At 50.0% G+C, this 20,055-nt stretch overlaps 1 protein-coding gene across 3 annotated transcripts in view; it reads right to left on the bottom strand.

The window, feature by feature from the left end:
* Positions 1-20,055, bottom strand: part of CORO2A (coronin 2A) — a 60,753-nt gene that overhangs the window by 8,411 nt on the left and 32,287 nt on the right. For all 3 annotated transcript variants that reach the window (XM_043487058.1, XM_043487057.1, XM_043487056.1), the window contains exons 2-5: positions 15,660-15,860; positions 3,233-3,349; positions 2,124-2,273; positions 500-679 (exon numbers count right to left, since the gene is read on the bottom strand). In XM_043487058.1, the coding sequence (XP_043342993.1) occupies positions 500-679; positions 2,124-2,273; positions 3,233-3,349; positions 15,660-15,860 (648 nt within the window). The remainder of the gene's footprint in view (positions 1-499; positions 680-2,123; positions 2,274-3,232; positions 3,350-15,659; positions 15,861-20,055) is intronic.

The following is a 20,055-nucleotide window of genomic DNA, read 5'->3' as shown; positions in this document are numbered from 1 at the left end:
CTCCACGTTTTTGCTAAGATTATTACTGAGCATCCACTACATGCAAGTGGGCACCATCACCTGGGTTATTTCATTTAAACTTCCCAGAGGAAGGACTAATGTCCTCTTGTTGCAGATGAGAAAATAAAACCTCAGAGAGCAGAAAGCGCTTGTCTAAGGTCACACAGTGGATAACGGTGGTACCTTACGGTCTCCTGACTCCACGTCACGCCTCTTGACAGAGCCGAGGCATACTGACAGCTTTGGAGTTAGACCTGGTTCAAGTCTCAGCTTTCAGTGTGGGCAGGTCCCTTAGCCTTTCTTAAGTCTCACTTTTCTCAACTGAAAATGGGTATGATATATTCAACACCTCCCAACAGATGGGGACACCATGCATAAAGACCTTGGCTAGAACACCGACAGCATTACTGCTCTGTTCTCAGAAGCCCCTGTGCTTCCCCCATGCCCACTCCACTCCTGGCTCCTCCGACCCCAAGCCAGACCCCAGCCTGGCACCAACCTGGAGGACGGTGCCTGCTCGGGGGTCTAGAACCCGAATCTTGCGGTCTTTACAGGCGGTGGCCAGCAGGCTGCCGTTGGTGTTGAAGGACATGGAGAGGATCACGTCCTGGTGACAGTTAATTGTCTTCACGGGGCTCATGATTACAGTCTCCTTTGAATCCAGGTTCCAGACCATCACCTGCACAGCAGAGAGCCGGCTCTGAACCCAGCCCCGCCCCCAGCCCCCACAGTCACACGCCAGCCAGGGTGCAGTGAAACACGGTATCCCCGGGAGGGAAGCCACAGATGGCAGTCTGGCCAAAAGGCCTCGGGTGAGAGGATGGATCTGCCCGCTGACGTGGCCACGTAGCAGGAGGGGGGAGTCAGCAGTCAGGCGGTCCAGCAGTGAAAAGAAAACACCATCTGCTTGGAGCAACGCAACATCCACGCTGGGAGGACCCCAGGGAACCGGCTAATCCAGGGGGTTTCAAACAGTCATTAGCAACAGTTTCCACCACACAGTTAATAAGGGATGCCATGTTTAGCTGCAGAGGCTGTATACGGCACAGCTCCAGGGCAGCCCATTCCCACAGTCCAAGATGTGAACCGGGCCCCCTGGAGTTGTGTGCAGATAGAACTGCACCACCGTAGGCAGTGAAGTGAAAGTCGCTCAGTCGTGTCTGACCCTTTGCACCTGTGGACTCTAAGTCCACGGGATTCTCCAGGCCAGAATACTGGAGTGGGTAGCCTTTCCCTTCTCCAGGGGATCTTCCCGACCCAAGTCTCTCGCATTGCAGGCAGACTCTTTACCAGCTGAGCCACGCGGGAGACCCATGAGCAGCAGCACACCCTATCTAGACAGACAACAGAGTCCTTTTGGTCAGAATGGGGCAGAGGACCTTTCAACCACTCCCATCCCACCCTCCGATCCATCACAGAGGCTTCTGAGGTGCCTCTGTAAAGCCTTATCGAGTTGTGAAAGGAAGAGTTCAGAAGTCAGGATGGCATCAACCCCATTGGTGTACAGACTGAGGCCCAAAGAACGGGGACTTTGCCGGGTCACACTGTAAGTCAGAGACTGGGACAGTGGGAACAGAATCAGATCTCCTGTGCTGTGAATGTCCTCATCCCACAGGCCCACGGCTTGCTAACTTGACAGTCAGTGAAGGAGGGTGAGGCATCTCTGAGCAGGGTCCAGCTCACCCCCTCCAGGAAGACTAATGGATGGAATAGTGTCCCACACCAAAACTTATGTCTACCCGAAACCTCAGAATATGACCTTATTTGGAAATAGGGTTTTGACAGATGTAATGAAGTATCAATACAATCAGGCTACACTGGATTTGGGTGGGCCCTACTATGACTGATGTCCTTATGAGAAGACATGTGGATACACAGAGAAGACAGAGATGGAGGCAGAATGCAGTGAGGCAGCTATACACCAAGGAAAGCTTGGAGCCCCTAGAAGCTAGAAGAAGCACAGAAGGACTCTTCCCTATAGCCTTGGAGAAAGCATGGCCCTCCTAACATCTTGACTTTGGATTTCTGGCCTTCAGAACCGTGGGAATACACTTCTGTTGTCTTAACCCACCCAGTGTGGTTCTATGTCAGGGGAGCCCCAGGAGACTAATACACAAACCCACCTTGTAGTCATAGCCGGAGCTGAAGAGGATGTTGGCAGCCGTGGGGTGCCACTCCACCAGGCCCACTTTGCGGGCATGGCCCACCAGCTCCTTCCTGAAGGCTGTGAGGTTCTTGGTCAGCAGCTGCTTGGGGATGTCCCAGAGTTTAATCTGTCAGGAGAGACACGGCCCATGGGGAGTGTTAGCTGGGGTCCCCTCACACCCCGACAATCCTGAGCAGCAAAACCGGCAGTGCTCCGCAGAAGGGCCAGGGCAAGTCTGTCTGCATCTACCTGTTACCCAGTGGAAAGGCAGCTGGGGCTCCTCAGAGGGACAGGGGCTTTCCCGAGGTCCTCCAGCCCAAGCAGGGGCTGGAGATGAGCCGAGGCTTCTGGGAATCTGTGCCATCCTAACCGGTAGGTGAATGGACGGGCCACAGGCCTGATTCCCAGGCTGGAGATTACAGCAAGTCCACCTCTCAGCCTAGAATATCCCTCAGAGTACCGTGGTCCCAAAGGCTCAGGGGAGAGCTCCGAATGCCAAGAGGAAGGGTTTATGCTATATCCTTAGGGAACTGGGGAGCCAGCGCAGTCTCCGGAGCAGGACAGGGCAGGGACAACCCCCAACCCCTTCTGTGAGAGGGGCCCCCTTGGATGGCCCTGAAAAGGAAGACTAAAGGCGAGAAGGTAGGCATTTAATGCTCCCAGTCTTATCCTTTTAAATCTTCCCTCCAAGTAAGCTCTTCCCTCCCCACTCTCTATGAGATTATATGGCATAATATTTTCAAGCCACAGTAAAAATGCCCTTCACAGCATTTTTTTTCCCCTTCAAAGCATTTTATAGTTTTCCCGGAAGACATGCATTCCCATCAGGAAATGACACTGATCCTCATTGGAGGGTTGGGAGCTCTTAGGCCCATTTTATAGATGGGACCGAGGCCCATAGAGAGGAGGGGCGGCACCCCAAGTCCCACAGAGCCCAGAACTTCTCCTCTCTCTAACTCATGCCCTCCTCACACAGTGACCTCACCTTGTCAAGGATGGAGGAGTCAGGAGTGTCAGAGCTGCGTCCAGATGCCATTCTGTCTCCCTCCACCCCAACCCCACTCCTCTTGGGAAAGGGGCACTCACCGTGGCATCTTCAGAACAGGAGGCGATCTCAAAATCATTGAAAGGGTTCCATTTGACATCTAAGACATTCCCTCTGTGCCCGCAGACCTTCGGGTAGTGGGGGTCCAACTTTCCTGTCTGTAAAACAGTACCCAGGGAGGTTGAGGAGAGGATGCGGCTAATTCCACGTTAGCACCTGGAGGAGGGTCACTTGGGCAGCCAGCAGTCACTGCTTGGACAGGAAGACGTAGAGGGCAGAGCTAGTAGTCAATCCAGGACTTCCCACTAATCCCTGTGTGATCCTGGGGGAGTCACGACACCTCTTGAGCCTCAGGAAAATGGAGCTAGTAATAGATATTTCAGAGTTCAAGTGAGGTTCACAGGAGGTGAGGTATGGGAAGGGTCTAGCGCAAGTGTCTAGCACATGGTACGTGTTTAATAAAAGGACATTTCTCCTTCATATACTGCTGGCAGGAATGCAAAAAGGGTGTAGCCACTGAGGAACACAGTCTGGCAGCTCCTCAAAAGGTTAAACAGAATTACTACATGACCCCATAATGCTACTCCTAGGTCCAGCCCCGGGAGAAATAAAAACATAGGTCTATAAAAAAACTGTACGCCAGTGCTCACAGCAGCATTATTCAAAATAGCCAAAAGGTGGGAACAACCCAAATGTCCATAAATGGATAAATAGATTATAAAACCGTAGTATAGTCATACAATGAAATATTTTTCAAAAAAGGGAATGAAGTCGTGTCCAACTCTTTCCGACCCTGTGGGCTATAGCCCACCTGGCTCCTCTGTCCATGGGATTCTCCAGGCAAGAATCCTGGAGTGGGTTGCCATTTCCTCCTCCAGGGGATCTTCCCAACCCAGGGATAAGAACCCACGTCTCCTGCATTGCAGGCAGATTCTTTTATCACTGAGCCACCCAGGAAGCCCCAGTATATTCATGAAATGAAATATGGTCAAAAAAGGGAATGAAGTGCTGACACACGCTACAACGTGGGTGCTAGCTGGCAGACACCAGACATAAAAAGCCTCATCCTGCGTGATTCTGCTTAGATGATGCACCAGATGTAGCTTTGCTACTTGAGCAAAGGAACACACCCCCTGGTACCTAGAACTCTGAACCCTGACTGATGCATGTGAGAAGTCCAGGACGGGGGTAATTCCCTGGCTGTCCAGTGGTCAGGACTCTGCTTTCACTGCTGGGGGCCTGGGCATGTCTCAAGTTGAGGAACTAAGATCCCAGAAGCGTCTAGGTGTGGCAACAACAACAAAAATCCAAAACAGTTAAATCCATAGAGACGGAAAGCAGACTAGTGGTTGCCTAGGGCTGGGGGAGAAGGGCACGAGTGGCTGTTAATGGGAATGGGGTTTCTGCGGTGATGAAGTTATTTTCAAATTAGTGGTGACGGTTGCACAACACGTGAGTATCTAAAACCCACTGAATCACACACTTAAATGGTGAATTTTACAGTATGTGAGTTATGAAGCTGAAAGGCACTCAGTCATGTCCGAGTCTTTGCCACCCGTGGACTATACAGTCCGTGGAATTCTCCGGGCCAGAATACTGGAGCGGGTAGCCTTTCCCTTCTCCTGGGGATCTTCCCAACCAGGGATCGAACCCAGGTCTCCCGGATTGCAGGTGGATTCTTTACCAGCTGAGCCACAGGGGAAGCATGTGAGTTATACTTCAATTAAAAAGAAAGGGTGGGTTTTTCCTGGGGGCACAGTGGATTAAGAATCCAGCTGCCAATGCAGGAGACACAGGTTCAATCCCTGATCCAGGAAGATCCCACACGCCATGGAGAAGCATGAGAAGCCTGCGCGCTGCAGAGAGAGGAGCCCCGACTCACCGCACCTGGAGAGAAGCCTGCGCAGCCAAAAACACATCAATCAAGAAGAGAAACAAGAAAGGGCACTTCCTCCCTTCCCCTCTTTCCTGCTGAGAACTCCTGTCTCGGGGCTGGGAGGACACACAAGGTTCACAGCCCTGCAGCTGAGAACTCCTGGGTCATGAGAAAGCGACACCAGTTCAAGCACAGAAGCTGGCGGCTGGCGGGGACCCGCACACGGATTTCACACACCACGCTGCATGGCCCTGGCAGTACAGGGCCCAGGACCGGGCCCTCTGCCTGCCAACGCAGACACCGCCCACATCCTCAGGTTCCAGAGCCCGCCCAGCGGAAGGCTCCACCTTACATCTCAGCGAAGGAGACAGGGGAGAAGAAAACTGGCTGACACCCACCCACCGGCAGATCATTACAGGGAACCTGGAGGACAGGCCCAAGGCAAAGTGCTGGGTGAACACAAGATGCAGTACTTGACCTCACAGAACTAATAGTCTCGGGGATATTTAGAAATGTATTTTCAAGGACGGAGCAAACTCAGGGCTCACCCACAGGCTCTTCTTCCCTCACCTGCCCAACTCTGCAGAGACCCTTGCACTCGTGGGATGCCCTGAGACCATGCCCAAGGGAGAGGAAGTGAAGACCAGGGACGCTCTATGGCCTTGCCGCCCAGGGCTCCAGAGAGGGCAGCTGCCGTGACTACAGACACAGGGCACCCCATTACCTCTGGCAAACTAGGAGACAGACACCCGAGCCTCTGGTTCATGCATCTCAGCTCTGAAAACAGGCCGTGGTCCCAGGCTCCCCTTCAGAAATCCTCTGCCCAACTCCGATCTCACTTCTTGGGAAAGGGTCTTAGACATCTCTCCCTAGACTGGATCCCTTCCAGGAGGGGGAACCCTATAAAGCACATTATTTGATACATTGGGACGTGAATGGTAGATAAAAGTATTGTAAAGCTCAACTGAGTGAATTTGACAACGTACTGTGGGTACGTAAGAAAAAAATTCCTATTTTTAGGAAACATACTAATACTTAGGGATAAAGGGCAAAGATATAGGTAACTTACCATCAAAGGGTTTAGAAAACAAACAAGTACTTTCACATACATTGGGAAAGACCCTGAGGCTGGGAAAGATTGAAGGCAATAGGAAAAAGGTGGCAGAGGATGAGATGGTTGGATGGCATCACCGACTCAGTGGACATTAATCTGAGCAAACTCTGGGAGATGGTAAAAGAGAGGGGAGCCTGGCGTGCTGCAGTCCATGCGGCTGCAAAGAAGTGGACATCACTGAGCGACTAAACAACGACAGACATTCAGAGAGGGAGGGAGAGAGAAAATAAAGACTTGGGATGTGTCATTTGATGGTGCTGTGTGAGGAGGTGAGCACAAGATCAACGTCTTTCAGATGGTTTAGCCTTCTTCACGGATGAAGAAAACAGGCCCCCGGGCGGGGACGGGAGCAGCAAGGCAGCACCTGGAGTGAGGGCCCAGCACCCACGGGCCCAGCTCAGGTCTCCCAGGGACCAGCGCTCCAAGCCCCCAGGTCATTCTCCACTGTCCCAAAATACGACGAATAATCTCTCCCTTGCAGGGTGGTGAGGGTAAAATGACGTCCTGTGGCTGAAAAGTCCACCAGTGATCTGCTACAGGAAGTGCTCCAATAAGAGCTTTGATCACGCGTGCCTGTGTGTGCTCACGCACATGCATGCGTGCTAAGCTGCCTTAGCTGTGTCCGATTCTTTGCGACCAGAGGCACTGTAGCCCGCCAGGCTACTCTGTCCGTGGGATTCTCCAGGCAAGAATGCTGGAGTGGGTTGCCAACACACACATGCATCTACATATGTGTATATATACATATATTTTTTTAAATAAAAGTTTTTGGTTGTGCCTCTTGGCATGAGGGATCTTAGTTCCTCCCTGATTAGGGATGGAACCCACATCCCCTGCATTGGAAGCACAGAGTCCTAACCATTGGATGGCCAGGTAAGTCCCACACATGTACACTAAAGTTGAGAAAAAAAGACTGGAAGGAAATGCATCAAAATGTTACTCATGGTTATCTCTATACGGTGAGCTAAATGGGTGTGGCTTTTTTTTTAATCATCCTCTGTATCTTAAAATTTTGTCTTCTAAACTATAAAAACTGTGTAAAATTTTGCAATAAAAAGGTATTTAAGAGGGAGGTTTGAGAGGGAGGGGACGCGTATCCCTGTGGCTGATTCATGTTGATACACGGCAGAAACCAACACCACATTGCAAAGCAATTATCCTTCGATTAAAAATAAATAATTTTTTTAAAAAAAGGTATTTAAGACAAGACTACAGACTTTCTGAAAAGATCAGGTCCTTGCAGGATTAGCTAAAAATTTCTGATAAAACTGCAGAGCTTGAGGGGCTTTGTGATCAGGAATGGTAAAAAAACCCAGCAAAGCTCAACTAGCCTGCACCTGCGGCAGGTATTACCAATGGATCACTGACCACCCCCGCCCCCGCCCCCCAGACTGGAGGAGGAACTGGCCCAGGGTCACGGGGAAGGTGAAGGGCTGGAGCCCAGGGTGAGCCTGCGGCATGCTCACTGTGGTCAGAGGGAGCACCGGCCCTCTCTGAGTCGGTGTCCTGACCCCCTTCCTGCACACAGGCTTTCCCTTCTCTAGGATCATTTTCTGGGCCAAAGGACCAAAGCAGTCAGCAGCGCTGTCTTTGGCTGTGGCGTACCCAGGTGCTCTCAAGGCCTTGATCTCTGCACTCTGGCCCAGGGCCAAGCCCCAGTCTCTGCCCTGAGAAAGGTTTCTCAAGAGAGCGGATTGTCCCTGGCCTTAGCTGACTGGAGGCAATGTGCCCAGGAGCCCCGTTCAGACTCCAGCCCCCGGCTCTGTGAGCCTCAGACTTGGAGGTGCCTGAGAGCCAGGCCTGGCTCTGGCGGGCACTCCTCCCGAACCTCCGAGAGCAGAGGCCCCAGCCCCACACAGCTTCTCTTCCTTCTTAATGAACCGAGGATGGCAGGTGGTCCCCAGAGACTGGTTGGCCCTGTGCCTAAGAGGGTTTCTGTGGGAGGACCCACATTAATAGACATTAGCCAGTCTGATGGGCTATTGACCGGGCTGCTAAAAGCCCTGTCAGGACAGGGATATTTATAATCCAGAGGCCACTGCTGTCTTTCAGCCCATTAGGCCAGCAGTCAGCCAAGGACAGGACTCTGATTTGTGGGTGTGTGTGTGTGTGTGCGCGTACATGTGTAGGTTCTAAATGGGGGCTTCCCAGGTGGTGCTAGGGGTAAAGAACCTACCTGCCAATGCAGAAGATGTAAGAGAAGTGGGTTCAATCCCTCAGGAAGATCCCCTGGAGGAGGGCATGGCAACCCACTCCAGTATTCTTGCCTGGAGAGTCCCCACGGACAGAGGAGCCTGGAGGACTACGGTCCATAGGGTTGCAAAGAGTCGGACGCAATGAAGCGACTTAGCGCACACAGCACAGACTCTCATCAGAGGGGACACGCCTGTCCTCCTCGTGGACGCCACGGAGCTGCTCAGCCCGGAGCCTCTGAGGGGCTGTCCTGGGGCAGAGGAAGTGGACGGGACTGTAGGACCCAGAAGGCAGGAGCCAGGTGGGTGGGACAGGAGAGGCGGTGGGGCTACTGTCGTGACCTTAGGGCTCACAGGGAACCTGCCTCTTGGTCAGCGTCCTCACCTACAAAATGGCAAGGGCAGTAGAATCTCAGGGTGGAGGTGAGGATTAAACGGGTTCACACACACACAGTGCTTAGGACTCTGTCTCGGGAATCCCCTGGTGGCCAGTGGTTAGGACTCAAGAGCTTTCATGGCCAAGGCCTGGGTTCGTATCCTGTTCAGGAAACTAAGATCCCACAAGCTGCGTGGCACGACCAAATGAAAAAAAAAAAACAGGACTCTACCTGGTACATGGTGAGCTCTCAGGAAATTCACTAATATAAGTTCATCAGAGCTAATCACAACTAGCCAGCTTTATTGTTGCCCGGAACTCTGCAGGGGCCAGGATGTACTTAGTGAGGCCAAGGTGTCCCCAGTGAATGCACTCAAGCACATTATTACACCTATAAGGAACATGTTTGCAAGTATTTTTCTTTAGGAACCATAATTTCAAGAGTCATTTATGTGCCAGGCCCTGTGCTAGGGGCTCTGCTCGATTATTTAATTTCCCTCCAGCCACCCCAGGAAGGCGTGCAAGAATCCCCATTGAGAACGCAGAAACTGGGGATAGGAAGGGTTGATAATCAGAGCCACTCCAACCACGGCAGAGCCGTGAGAACTGGGAATGCTTTCTCTCACTCATGGTCTGCCTCTTGCTATCGTCACACCATAGTTATGATCAGCATCAAGCAGGCCTTTCAGTGAGGACCGACTATGTGCCAGATCTTATGTCCCATGCAAGTGGCGGCAGAAGATGAATTACTCTTGATCTGTGCCCTCGAGGAGCTGCCAACCTGTGGAGGAGGCAGGATATAGTGTACTCAGGGCTCAGAGGCAGAAGAAATGCCCTGGGGGATCAATCAAAGAAGGCTTCCTGGAGGAGGATGCCTTTGAATTGGGCCTTAAAGACTTTGATCAGACTAGGATGAAGGGGAGGCACTGCAAGTCAGAAAGGCTGGGCCATACACAGATAGGTTTTAAGTAGAGAGATCCTGAAGCAAACAGGAGGAAAGGTAGGCTGATGGGTAGGAAGGTAGAGAAGTCCAGACAGGAGGGGACAGGTCACCTTGCATAGAGAGAGATGCACATGGAGAGATGGACAAGTGGACAGATGAGACATGTCCTAACTAGAGTCGGTGAGACTTAGCCAGAGGGCTGCTCAGAGGAAACAGCTGAGGGGAAAAGACGACAGGAGTGTTCCCTAATCTTGTGAATACATGTGCTGCTAAAATGCAAATCACGTTCCCAGGAGGATTTAGGGAACGCATCATTCATCAGCCCTCCTCTCACAGGCACAGAGGCAGCCTGGGGAGGGTCCACTATAGACCCCACACCCAGGGCTGGAAGTGGTGGACAGCAGAGGCTATCTGGTAACCTTGCCTGGTCACCTCCAGAGGTGGGGCGCCCGCGTCCCCGCTAGGTGGCTTATTTCACTTTCAGACCTTGTTACAAACTGTGAGCAAACACTTCTTACTCGGAGCCTAGTATAGCTTCCCCGTGGCCCTCCCCACTCCCCTTACTCTCCACTTCTGGTTCCAGCTCTGTCCTCTGGACCCCGAAGGACACCTCCACCCCACGCCACCTCCCTGGTCCCAGGCCAGCTCCCTCCAGGCTGAACAGACCCTCAGAACTGGAAGAGACTTTCTCTCCCAAAGAAAAACAGTAAAACAGTCTAGCACACACCCTGCATCTCTCCATTTCTAGAAGGGGAAGCTGAGTATGGAGGGGACGGGTGTGTGCTGTGGGGGGCTCTGCGGTTTACGGCGTCAGCTGGGATGTGGATGAAGAGTTGTGGTCAGAAAGGCAGGACTTTGTGAGCAGGCAATGGGAGGGGGGTGGGTCCCAGGAGGGACGTGGCATGACGCATGCTTAAGCAGGGTCTGGCTGGCCTCCAAGGGCACAGCAGTGAAGTGCCCCCCTCCCCTGCTCCCAGGCACCTGTTCACCACACGTCCCTCCGGCCCCTAAGCCCACACCCTCCTCCGGCCTGGCCTACTCCCAGCGATGCTGCTGGGCTTGACCCCAGAGCTCTGCCTGTTCTTGCTGGCATTCCTCCTGACCTCCACACCTCACAGCAAAGTCCACCTCCCACCTGATCAGGTGGGTCTGCGGGAGGCCTGGTGCCAGGGTCCAAAGCCCAACCTGGCCTGTGCCCCAGGCTCAGGGCGGGCGTGTCCCCAGACCTTCCCATTGAGCCTTTGTTCCCTGAGCGCAGCCCCTGGTTGCCTAGGCTGCCAGCGCCACCCTGCAATGGGTTCACCCTGGGGCACGGGGCGGAAGGGAAAGGGACTGTGGAGTCACTCCCTTCGGGACACCTGACACCACATGGGCCAGCCTGGCCCTTCTGAGAATAAATCCCATACACGGTGGGAAAGCCAGGAATCTTCCAGTCCTGCGCGAAAGTGAAGAATTCGCTAGCCTGTCCCTTCCTTCTACCTTTACTGACATTCTCTGTGCCTGGATGGGACTTAAACCCTGGTAACTGACAAGGAACCGACGTGAACCAGAGCCAAAACTCAGGAGTGCAGGTCGGCTGAATGAGGGTGGGGCCCCAGGACCATGCCCAGGTCTGGGTCCACACCTTTCCTGAGCAGGGTCCCTCAGACAGTCATCTCCCTGAGCCTCGGCATCCTGATGCATATAATGGGGCAACACCGCCCATAAAATGGGCTAATAAAGGTGCAGCGTAAGCCCTGTCCCTGCTGACTACATGGAAATGGGCCCGCAGGCCTGTCTGCCCAGGTAAGCGCTGCACCGTGGGACCAGCACGGGTCCTTTTCCTATCTCAGCCTCTGCCTCCTGCTCCGTCACGCTGGATGTGGTTAACTTAAGAAAATGTCAACCAAATGCAACACGTGGACCTTCTTGATGCTGACTCAAACAAACCCGGAGCAAAGAGGCATTTATGAAGCAATCAAGGGCTTCTTCACATAATAGGAAATTGCTGTGATCCTGGCATTGTGGTTATGTCACATTCTGTCAGTAACAGAAAATATTATTTTATAGAATTGCAAACTGAACTCTGGGGGTAAAATGACAGTCTGGGCTTTGCTTTAAAATATTGCAGGGAAAAAAAAGGGATGGATGAAGCAAGCATGACAAAGTCTTCAAAATTCTTGAGTCTGGGTGTGAGGAGTTCATGATATTGTTTTTCCCTACCTTTGTGTTTGAAAATTCTTTTTGTAACGATAAAAAAAAAAAAAAAGGAACTAGAATAGAGCCTGGCATCACCTGGGAGTCGAGACGCCAGATTTAACAAATAAAAAGAGGATACCTGGTAAAATTTGAATTTCAGATAAACAGCAAAGGACTTTTTAGAAGTTATGTTCCATGTAATACTTTACTTATGCTATAAAACTATTTGTGAAAATAGCTTGGCAGTTTCCTATAAAATGTAACATGTAACTACTTTATGATCCAGAGATTGCACTCCTAGGCATTTATCCCAGAAAAATGGAATTTACTTATGTGCACACAGAACCCTGTATACAAATGTTTATAGTAGTTTCAGTCCTAACAGCTCCAAACTGGAAACAGTCCAGACGGCCTTCAACAGCCAAGGGTTCAACAAACTGCAACCACACCACAGAACACTACTCGGCAATAAAAAAGAATAAGCAACCGATACGTACAACCTGGATGGATCTCCAGAGAACTCACTGACTGAAGAAAGTTAAGCCCGAAGGCCTACATACTGCATGGTTCCATTTGTATGATATTCTTAAAAAGCAAATGTATAGAAACAGAACAGATTTGTTCAATCAGTGAAAATTGATAAGTACCAACTGTGAGTGCCCACGGGGTGATATATGGGGAAGCAAAGTACTGGTTCTCCCCAACTCCTCCCACACTGCAAATACATTAAGAAGTACTACCAGAAGGACACAAGTGACTCCGATTCAAAGTACTCAGGGCACGGTATCCTAAGAAAGCAATGTGCTATGGAATACGGAGTGAAAAGGAGAATGCTCTGGACATTTCGAGGAGGGTGGAAAAGTGACTATTCATGAACATGGCACACGTTTCCATTTACTTAGGTCGTCTTCATTATTAGCCTGTCAATGATGCTCTGTAATTTTCTCCTATTCAGTTTTGCTTATTAATTCCTGGGTATTTACTCTTCTCACTCCACTGGAAATATTTACATTTTTCTAAGCACTCTTGTTACCTAAAAATGCAACTCTGACTTAGATTCTGATTTTTCATCCAGTCACCTTCCAAACACTTATTATTTTTCTAGTAATTTGACTCTGTGCTCTTCTGGTTTTCTATGTAGACAATCACATCAGTAAATAATATGGTTTTATTTCTTCCTTTTCAATCCTTATACCTTTAACTTATTTTTCTAGTCTTACTGCTCAGGCCAGCACCTTTTATGTTCTTTTTTTTGCGGGGGGAGGGGGTTAGTTCCCTGACCGTGGGTCAAACCTGGGCCACAGTAGTGAGAGCTCAGAGTCCTAACCGCTGGACAGCCAGGGAATTCCCTAAAGGGATGTTCCTTTTTCATGAGTGATGTTTGCACCATATTAACAAAGAGATCAAACATCACCAATATCACCAAAAATGGGACAAACTGACCTCACGTGTCATACGACATAATGAACTGAGGATACAATATTACTTATTTAACATTCTTGCCAAAAACGTATAATATGAATCTAATCACAAGGAAACAATGGGTTAAATTCAATTTTATCAACATCCTTCAAAACAGCTGGGCTTTACAGCTTTAAAATGTCAGTATTGAGAAATGAAGCAAACTAAGCAATCTAATGAGTAAACTGACAACGAAGTATAATGCATGATCCTGGGTTACACTTGACCAGAAATAAAATTTGTTTACGCACACGTACAGAGAGAAAGATATTTAAAAAACGACAAAAAGTAAATTTGGCAGAATCTTAACAACCAGTGAATCTTGGTGAAGGATAATCATTTATTCAACTATTTTTTGCAACTTTTCTGTAGGGCTGAGAGTCTTTCAAAACAAAAAGTTTAAAAAATTCTGCTTCCTAGAAGACAGGAGGCAGATGGGGTGGGACAGGAGAGGCTGTGGCGCTTCTTCCCTCGTGGCTCAGTGGTAAAGAATCCACCTGCCCAGGCAGGAGACACGGATTCGACCCCGGATCTGGGAAGATCCCACGTGCTGCGGGGCAACTAAGCCCACGCATCACAGCCACTGAGCCTGTGCGCCCTGGAGCCCATGCTCCGCAACAGGAGAGGCCACCGCGGTGAGGAGTCCGAGCACCGCAACTGGAGAAAAGCTCGTGCCCAGCAACCCCGCACGGCAGCAAATAAATAAGTTTTTAAAAAATTCTGTTTCCTATGTTAGTGAAGATCCCTTTTCCTAGCGTGCAAAGAACTTTAATTTTGCTCATGAATGGGTACTGAATTCTGTGTGTGTGCGTGCTCGATTACTGTAGTTGTGTCTGACTCTTTGCGACCCCAAGGACTGTAGCCTGCCAGTCTCCTCTGTCCAGGGGATTCTCCAGGCAAGAATTCTGGAGTGGATTGCCATGTCCTCCTCCTGGGGAACTTCCCAACTCGGGGATCAAACCCACGTCTCCTGCGACTCCTGCATTGGCAGGCAGATTCTTTACCACTCCCTGGGAAAGCCCAGGCTTTACCTGGGAAGCCCAATATAAGCATTGCTGCTACTGCTAAGTCACTTCAGTCGTGTCCGACTCTTAGCGACCCCATGGACCGCAGCCTACCAGGCTCCTGCGTCCATGGGATTTTCCAGGCAAGAGTACTGGAGTGGGGTGCCATTGCCTTCTCCAAATATAAGCATTAGTGCTGCACATTTCCCTTGAAGCACCACTTCCCTGCATCCCCATAATTTTACTGATATATTTCATTTTCATTCATGTCCCAGTATTTTTAAATTTCCATTTTGATTTCTTCTTTGATCTAGAAGTTATTTAGGAAGGTGTTTTTATTATTTTTTTCAGCCAGGCTGATCGGCATGTGGAATCTTAGTTCCCTGACCAGTGATTGAACCTGTACCCCCTGCAGTAGAAACATGGAGTCTTACTCAATGGACCACCAGGAAAGTCCCTAGAAAGGTGTTTTTAAACTTCTAAATGAATGAGAATTTAAAATTTCTCTTTTGTTATTGATTTCTAAGTCAAGTGCATTGGGATCAGAAAACCTGATCTATGAATCCATTTTATGTGTGGTTTTAACTTCTAAAGCCCTTTAGGGCTCCAAGTCTGTTGTTTGTTTTTTCAGCTGATGCTTACTCATAGGGGCTTACATGCTTGGTAGCTCTCAGCTTATGAACTTCCCTAATCTTAATCTGTGGGAGTCCCGTTCACACTGAGATACTTTTCTCTGGAGAAACTTTCTATCTGCTTCCGCTGCAAACCAGAGGCACCACCAAGCCCTCCAGTCCCTTCGCAGATGCTGCCTCAAGGCAGAGACTCGGGATCCTGAAAAGATCTGCTGTTAAGTTAATCTATATGAAACTGCCATTTTGGGGATCAAAGTCTGTTAAATATCAGCAATTGCATACGTCCCAACTTCTGCTGTCAACGATCGCCACAAGACAAGCCTGTTCTTCCTGTTCGCTTGCTGCTTACCTCTCCTTGGATTTCGCCTCAAGGTTCTTTTCTCTCTTGGAGAGAGGAGCTGGCTTTGGAGACTTCCCCAATGTCTCGTGAGCCCGGCAATGCATTTAATGTTATTCAGGAATGAATGAATTTGCAGTGGGGTGGAGGGTTGGTCATAGGAGTCCTAAACAACTGCAAGAAGCTGAAATAAGACACCAAGACTGAAGGGGTGAAATGACTCATTCTTGGTCACACAGCAGGGCTGGGACTTGAGCCCATGTATGGAATCCAAACTGAGGCTCCTTCCACCTTCCCTCTGTCCTATGCTGCCTCCAGAGAGCTGTGTGGGGCCGGGCCTAGCAGGCGTCCTTACCTGGTGCAAGGGAATGACGAGGAAGGCACCCCCGCCAGTGCACTCAGTCACGACCGCGATGAAGTGGGGGTTCACAGCGCAGAAGTGATTGTCTTGGACGCTGTGGGTGATGGGCACAGAGTCGTAGCAGTTCTCCTTGCTGGCTGGTTTGCCAAAGACGTGGCGGAACTTGGAGCTCCGGTACTGGGGGTTCCATGACATCTGCGAGAGACAAATGGGACAGAAGAGACGTGAGGTTCGCCAGCTGAGAACAGGACACATGGAGTCTCACCTCCTCTCAAGGTGAGGGTGTGAGCAGAACAGTGGTCAGTTCTATGAGGACAGTGACGGGCTAGGAAAGGTACCCAGGTGAAAAGGCTAGAACTGCGGCTACTTGGAAGGGCCTGGTGAGATGGTGTAAAGTACTACTGACCCGTGTGCTTTTCATTCCTTCGAGTGCAAACACAAAAAAGCAGAAAAACTGGAGAGACCTCACCCCACCCCTTTCTTTATTCAGCACCTCACCAGAGAGCCCAGCCTCCCTACCCAGCCCAGCCCAGCTACGTGGGTTAACAACTGCATCCTCTGGAGCCAGCCTGCCTGGGGTTCCAATTCCAGTTCGGAGCTTACCAGTTGGGTGGGCAAATAACAATTTCTGAAGTCTCAGTTTGCTTATTTATAAAATGGGGATAAAGAAAGTATCTGTCTCAGATGCATCATGAGATTAAATGAGATGATACACTAAGATCCCTTGCTCAATAGTAATAATTACTACCACTATTATCCTCCAGGCATCTTGACCTCCACTCATCCAGCCTTCTATTTGTTCACTCAACATGTACTGAGCATCACAGCATGACTAGGCCCTGTGCCGGACACTGGGGGTTTGGAGAGAGCAAGCCTGAGCCCAGCCTTACAGGAGAGAAGAGTCCCATGAGTGAGGCCATCAGGGGAGTCTGAGCTGCTGGGACGCAGTGTACCGTAGGTAATAATGGAGGTTTGTACGTGGCAGTCAGGAGGACTTGCTGCCCTCAGAGGAAGTGACACGTGAGCTGTGATTTGAAGGATGAGGAGTTGGCCGTGTAAGCTAGACCAGGGTAAGCTGGGAAAAAGGTGTCCTAGGCAGATGGAACAGCCCGAGCAAAGGCCCTGAAACAGAGGCCAACATGGAATGTTTTGGAGAACTACATATGCTATATATGTAAGATTAGCAAGATGCTAAAAAGAAAAATACACACACACACACACGTATCCATGTAAACTGGATGATGTGAACGAGAACAGACGCTGGAGGGGTAAGCAGGGCTATGTCATGAATGGCCGGTAAGAGGACCCAGGGCTCATGAGTGGCCAGATCGACGGGGCCGTGTGGCCTCCTCTTGCCCCTGCTGAGGCTCAGTTCAAACCCCTTCCTCTTGGTCTTGTTGACTCACTGGGCCCTCCCGCCCTCTCTCGCCCTGCAGCCAGAAGGACTGTTCTGCACAGCAAGCCTGGCTGTATTCCTCCCACCAGGCCCCCACCTCAGAGCTCCCTTCGATGCTTCCCATTCACTGCTGCTTTATAGGATCAAGGCCAAACTCAGCTTGGGTGCCACCCCATATTCCAAGATTCCCTTTTCCTTGCTCATCTTCTAAACGGCACCTTCCAGATAAAGACCACCACCCAGTCTCCCTGGTACCTACTCCTGCATCTTCGGTCCTCTGGGCCTTCACCCGTGTCTTTCCCTCTGCGTGGCCTGCTCTTCCCAGGCCCCTGGAGTCTGCACTTGTCTCTCCTCTCCCCCAGCTCCCTCCCAGGCGGCCTCCACCAAAGCCAGATCAGGGGTCAGGGCTCCTCTACCAGCCTGGAGGTTCCTCAGTGGAAGGCCTGGGGCGGCCCCAGGAATGCCCGGCACAGTGCTTTGCCCACCCCATGCTCCCAGGCGCTTCCCAGGGGAAGGCAAGTTGGACTGAGAGGTCAAGACAGGGCTGGCGCGGGCCCAGCCTGGGTAGTCTGCCCCTGACACTCTTCTCTGTGCTCATTCCAAAGGCACAAAATCAGACTGTTGACCTCAGGAGGTCACAGTGATCAGGGGCCTGACACATGAGCCAACCCCTTATACAGCACCAGGTAGCCCATCAGCCTCATGGCAGGAGGTCTGTCCTGTGAAGCTCAGACATTTCAACCCTCCTTTCGGGAGCTTTGCCCAAAACCCTGATGGCATTTGCTAGAGCTACAGGGAGCAGCACAGAACGCAGGGACTGCTTAATTAATGCCCATTTGATCCCAGAAAGGATGCGAGAAGCCTTACAGAAATAGAGAGAACACAGGTAGAAGGAAATAAAAAGAAAAAGCCATGGTGAGGAAATGGGCACAGAGGGAAAATGCAGGAAAAAAGAGATCACTAGGAAAGTAGGAGGAGCAAAGCTACGAATGTGGGTTACCCGATCCTGTACACAGAGGAGGCGGGCCTGGGGGATTTGTGTCTGAGCTTCCTAGCAGTCAATTTGGCAAGGAAACAAAATCAAAAAGGGATTTATTTACTCAGTGCCTGTAAGACAAATGCCATCATTTGCTAAGGAGCCACACGGCTCTTCTCTGCACTGGGTCCCGAGAGAAATAAGTCCTATAGATTGTCCTAGGAAGGAAGAGCAAAGATAACGGTCTCCCTTTCAGTTCAGTTCAGTCGCTCAGTCATGTCCAACTCCTTGCGACCCCATGGACTGCAGCACGCCAGGCTTCCCTGTCCATCACCAAGTCCTGGAGCTTGCTCAAACTCATGTCCATCAAGTTGGTGATGCCATCCAACCATCTCATCCTCTGTCATTCCCTTCTCCTCCCACCTTCAATCTTTCCCAGCATCAGGGTCTTTTCCAATGAGTCGGTTCTTCGCATCAGGTGGCCAAAGTATTGGAGTTTCAGCTTCAGCGTCAGTCCTTCTAATGAATATTCAGGACTGATTTCCTTTAGGATGGACTGGTTGGATCTCTTTTCAGTCCAAAGAACTCTCAAGAATCTTCTCCAACACCGCAGTTCAAAAGCATCAATAGATTCAAGGGATTAGATATGATAGACAGAGTGCCTGAATAACTATGGATGGAGGTTCATGACATTGTACAGGAGGCAGGGATCAAGACCATCTCCAAGAAAAAGAAATGCAAACAAGCAAGAATAGCAAGGAGAGGTAAGAAAGCCTTCCTCAGAGATCAATGCCAAGAAATTGAGGAAAACAGTAGAATGGGAAAGACTAGAGATCTCTTCAAGAAAATCAGAGATACCAAGGGGACATTTCATGCAAAGATGGGCTCAATAAAGGACAGACATGGTATGGACCTAACAGAAGCAGAAGATATTAAGAAGAAGTGGCAAGAATACACAGAAGAAGTATACAAGAAAGATCTTTACAACGCAGATAATCACGATGGTGTGATCACTCACCTAGAGCCAGACATCCTAGAATGCGAAGTCAAGTGGGTGGGCCTTAGGAAGCATCAATATGAAGAAAGCTAGTGGATGTGATGGAATTCCAGTTGAGTTATTTCAAATCCTAAAAGATGATGCTGTGAAAGTGCTGCACTCAATATGCCAGCAAATTTGGAAAACTCAGCAGTGGCCACAGGACTGGAAAAGGTCAGTTTTCATTCCAATCCCCAAGAAAGGCAATGCCAAAGAATGCTTAAACTACTGCACAATTGCACCATTCTCACCCGCTAGCAAAGTAATGCTCAAAATTCTCCAAACCAGGCTTCAACAGTACATGAACCGCGAACTTCCAGATGTTCAAGCTTTTTTTTAGAAAAGGCAGAGGAACCAGAGATCAAATTGCCAACATCTGCTGGATCATCGAAAAAGCAAGAGGGTTCCAGAAAAACATCTGCTTCTGCTTTATTGACTATGCCAAAGCCTTTGACTGTGTGGATCACCACAAGCTGTAACTCTTAAAGAGACGGGAATACCAGACCACCTGACCTGACTCCTGAGAAATCTGTATGCAGGTCAGGAAGCAACAGTTAGAATTGGACATGGAACAACAGACTGGTTCCAAACTGGGAAAGGAGTACATCAGGGCTGTATATTGTCACCCTGCTTATTTAACTTATATGCAGAGTACATCATGAGAAACGCTGGGCTGGAAGAAGCACAAGCTGGAATCAAGATTGCTGGGAGAAATATCAATAACCTCAGATATGCAGATGACACCATCCTCATGGCAAAAAGTGAAGAACTAAAGAGCTCTTGATGAAAATGAAAGAGAAGAGTGGAAAAGTTGGCTTAAAGCTCACATTCAGAAAACTAAGATCATGGCATCTGGTCCCATCACTTCATGGCAAATAAATGGGGAAATAGTAGCTGACTTTACTTTTTTGGGCTCCAGAATCACTGTAGATGGTGACTGCAGCCATGAAATCAAAAGGCACTTACTCCTTGGAAGGAAAGT

Source organism: Cervus canadensis, chromosome 14 (assembly GCF_019320065.1).
Source record: "Cervus canadensis isolate Bull #8, Minnesota chromosome 14, ASM1932006v1, whole genome shotgun sequence".
Lineage (NCBI taxonomy): Eukaryota > Metazoa > Chordata > Mammalia > Artiodactyla > Cervidae > Cervus > Cervus canadensis.
Note: the sequence above shows the minus strand (reverse complement) of the source record. Positions and strands in the feature narration are given on the sequence as shown.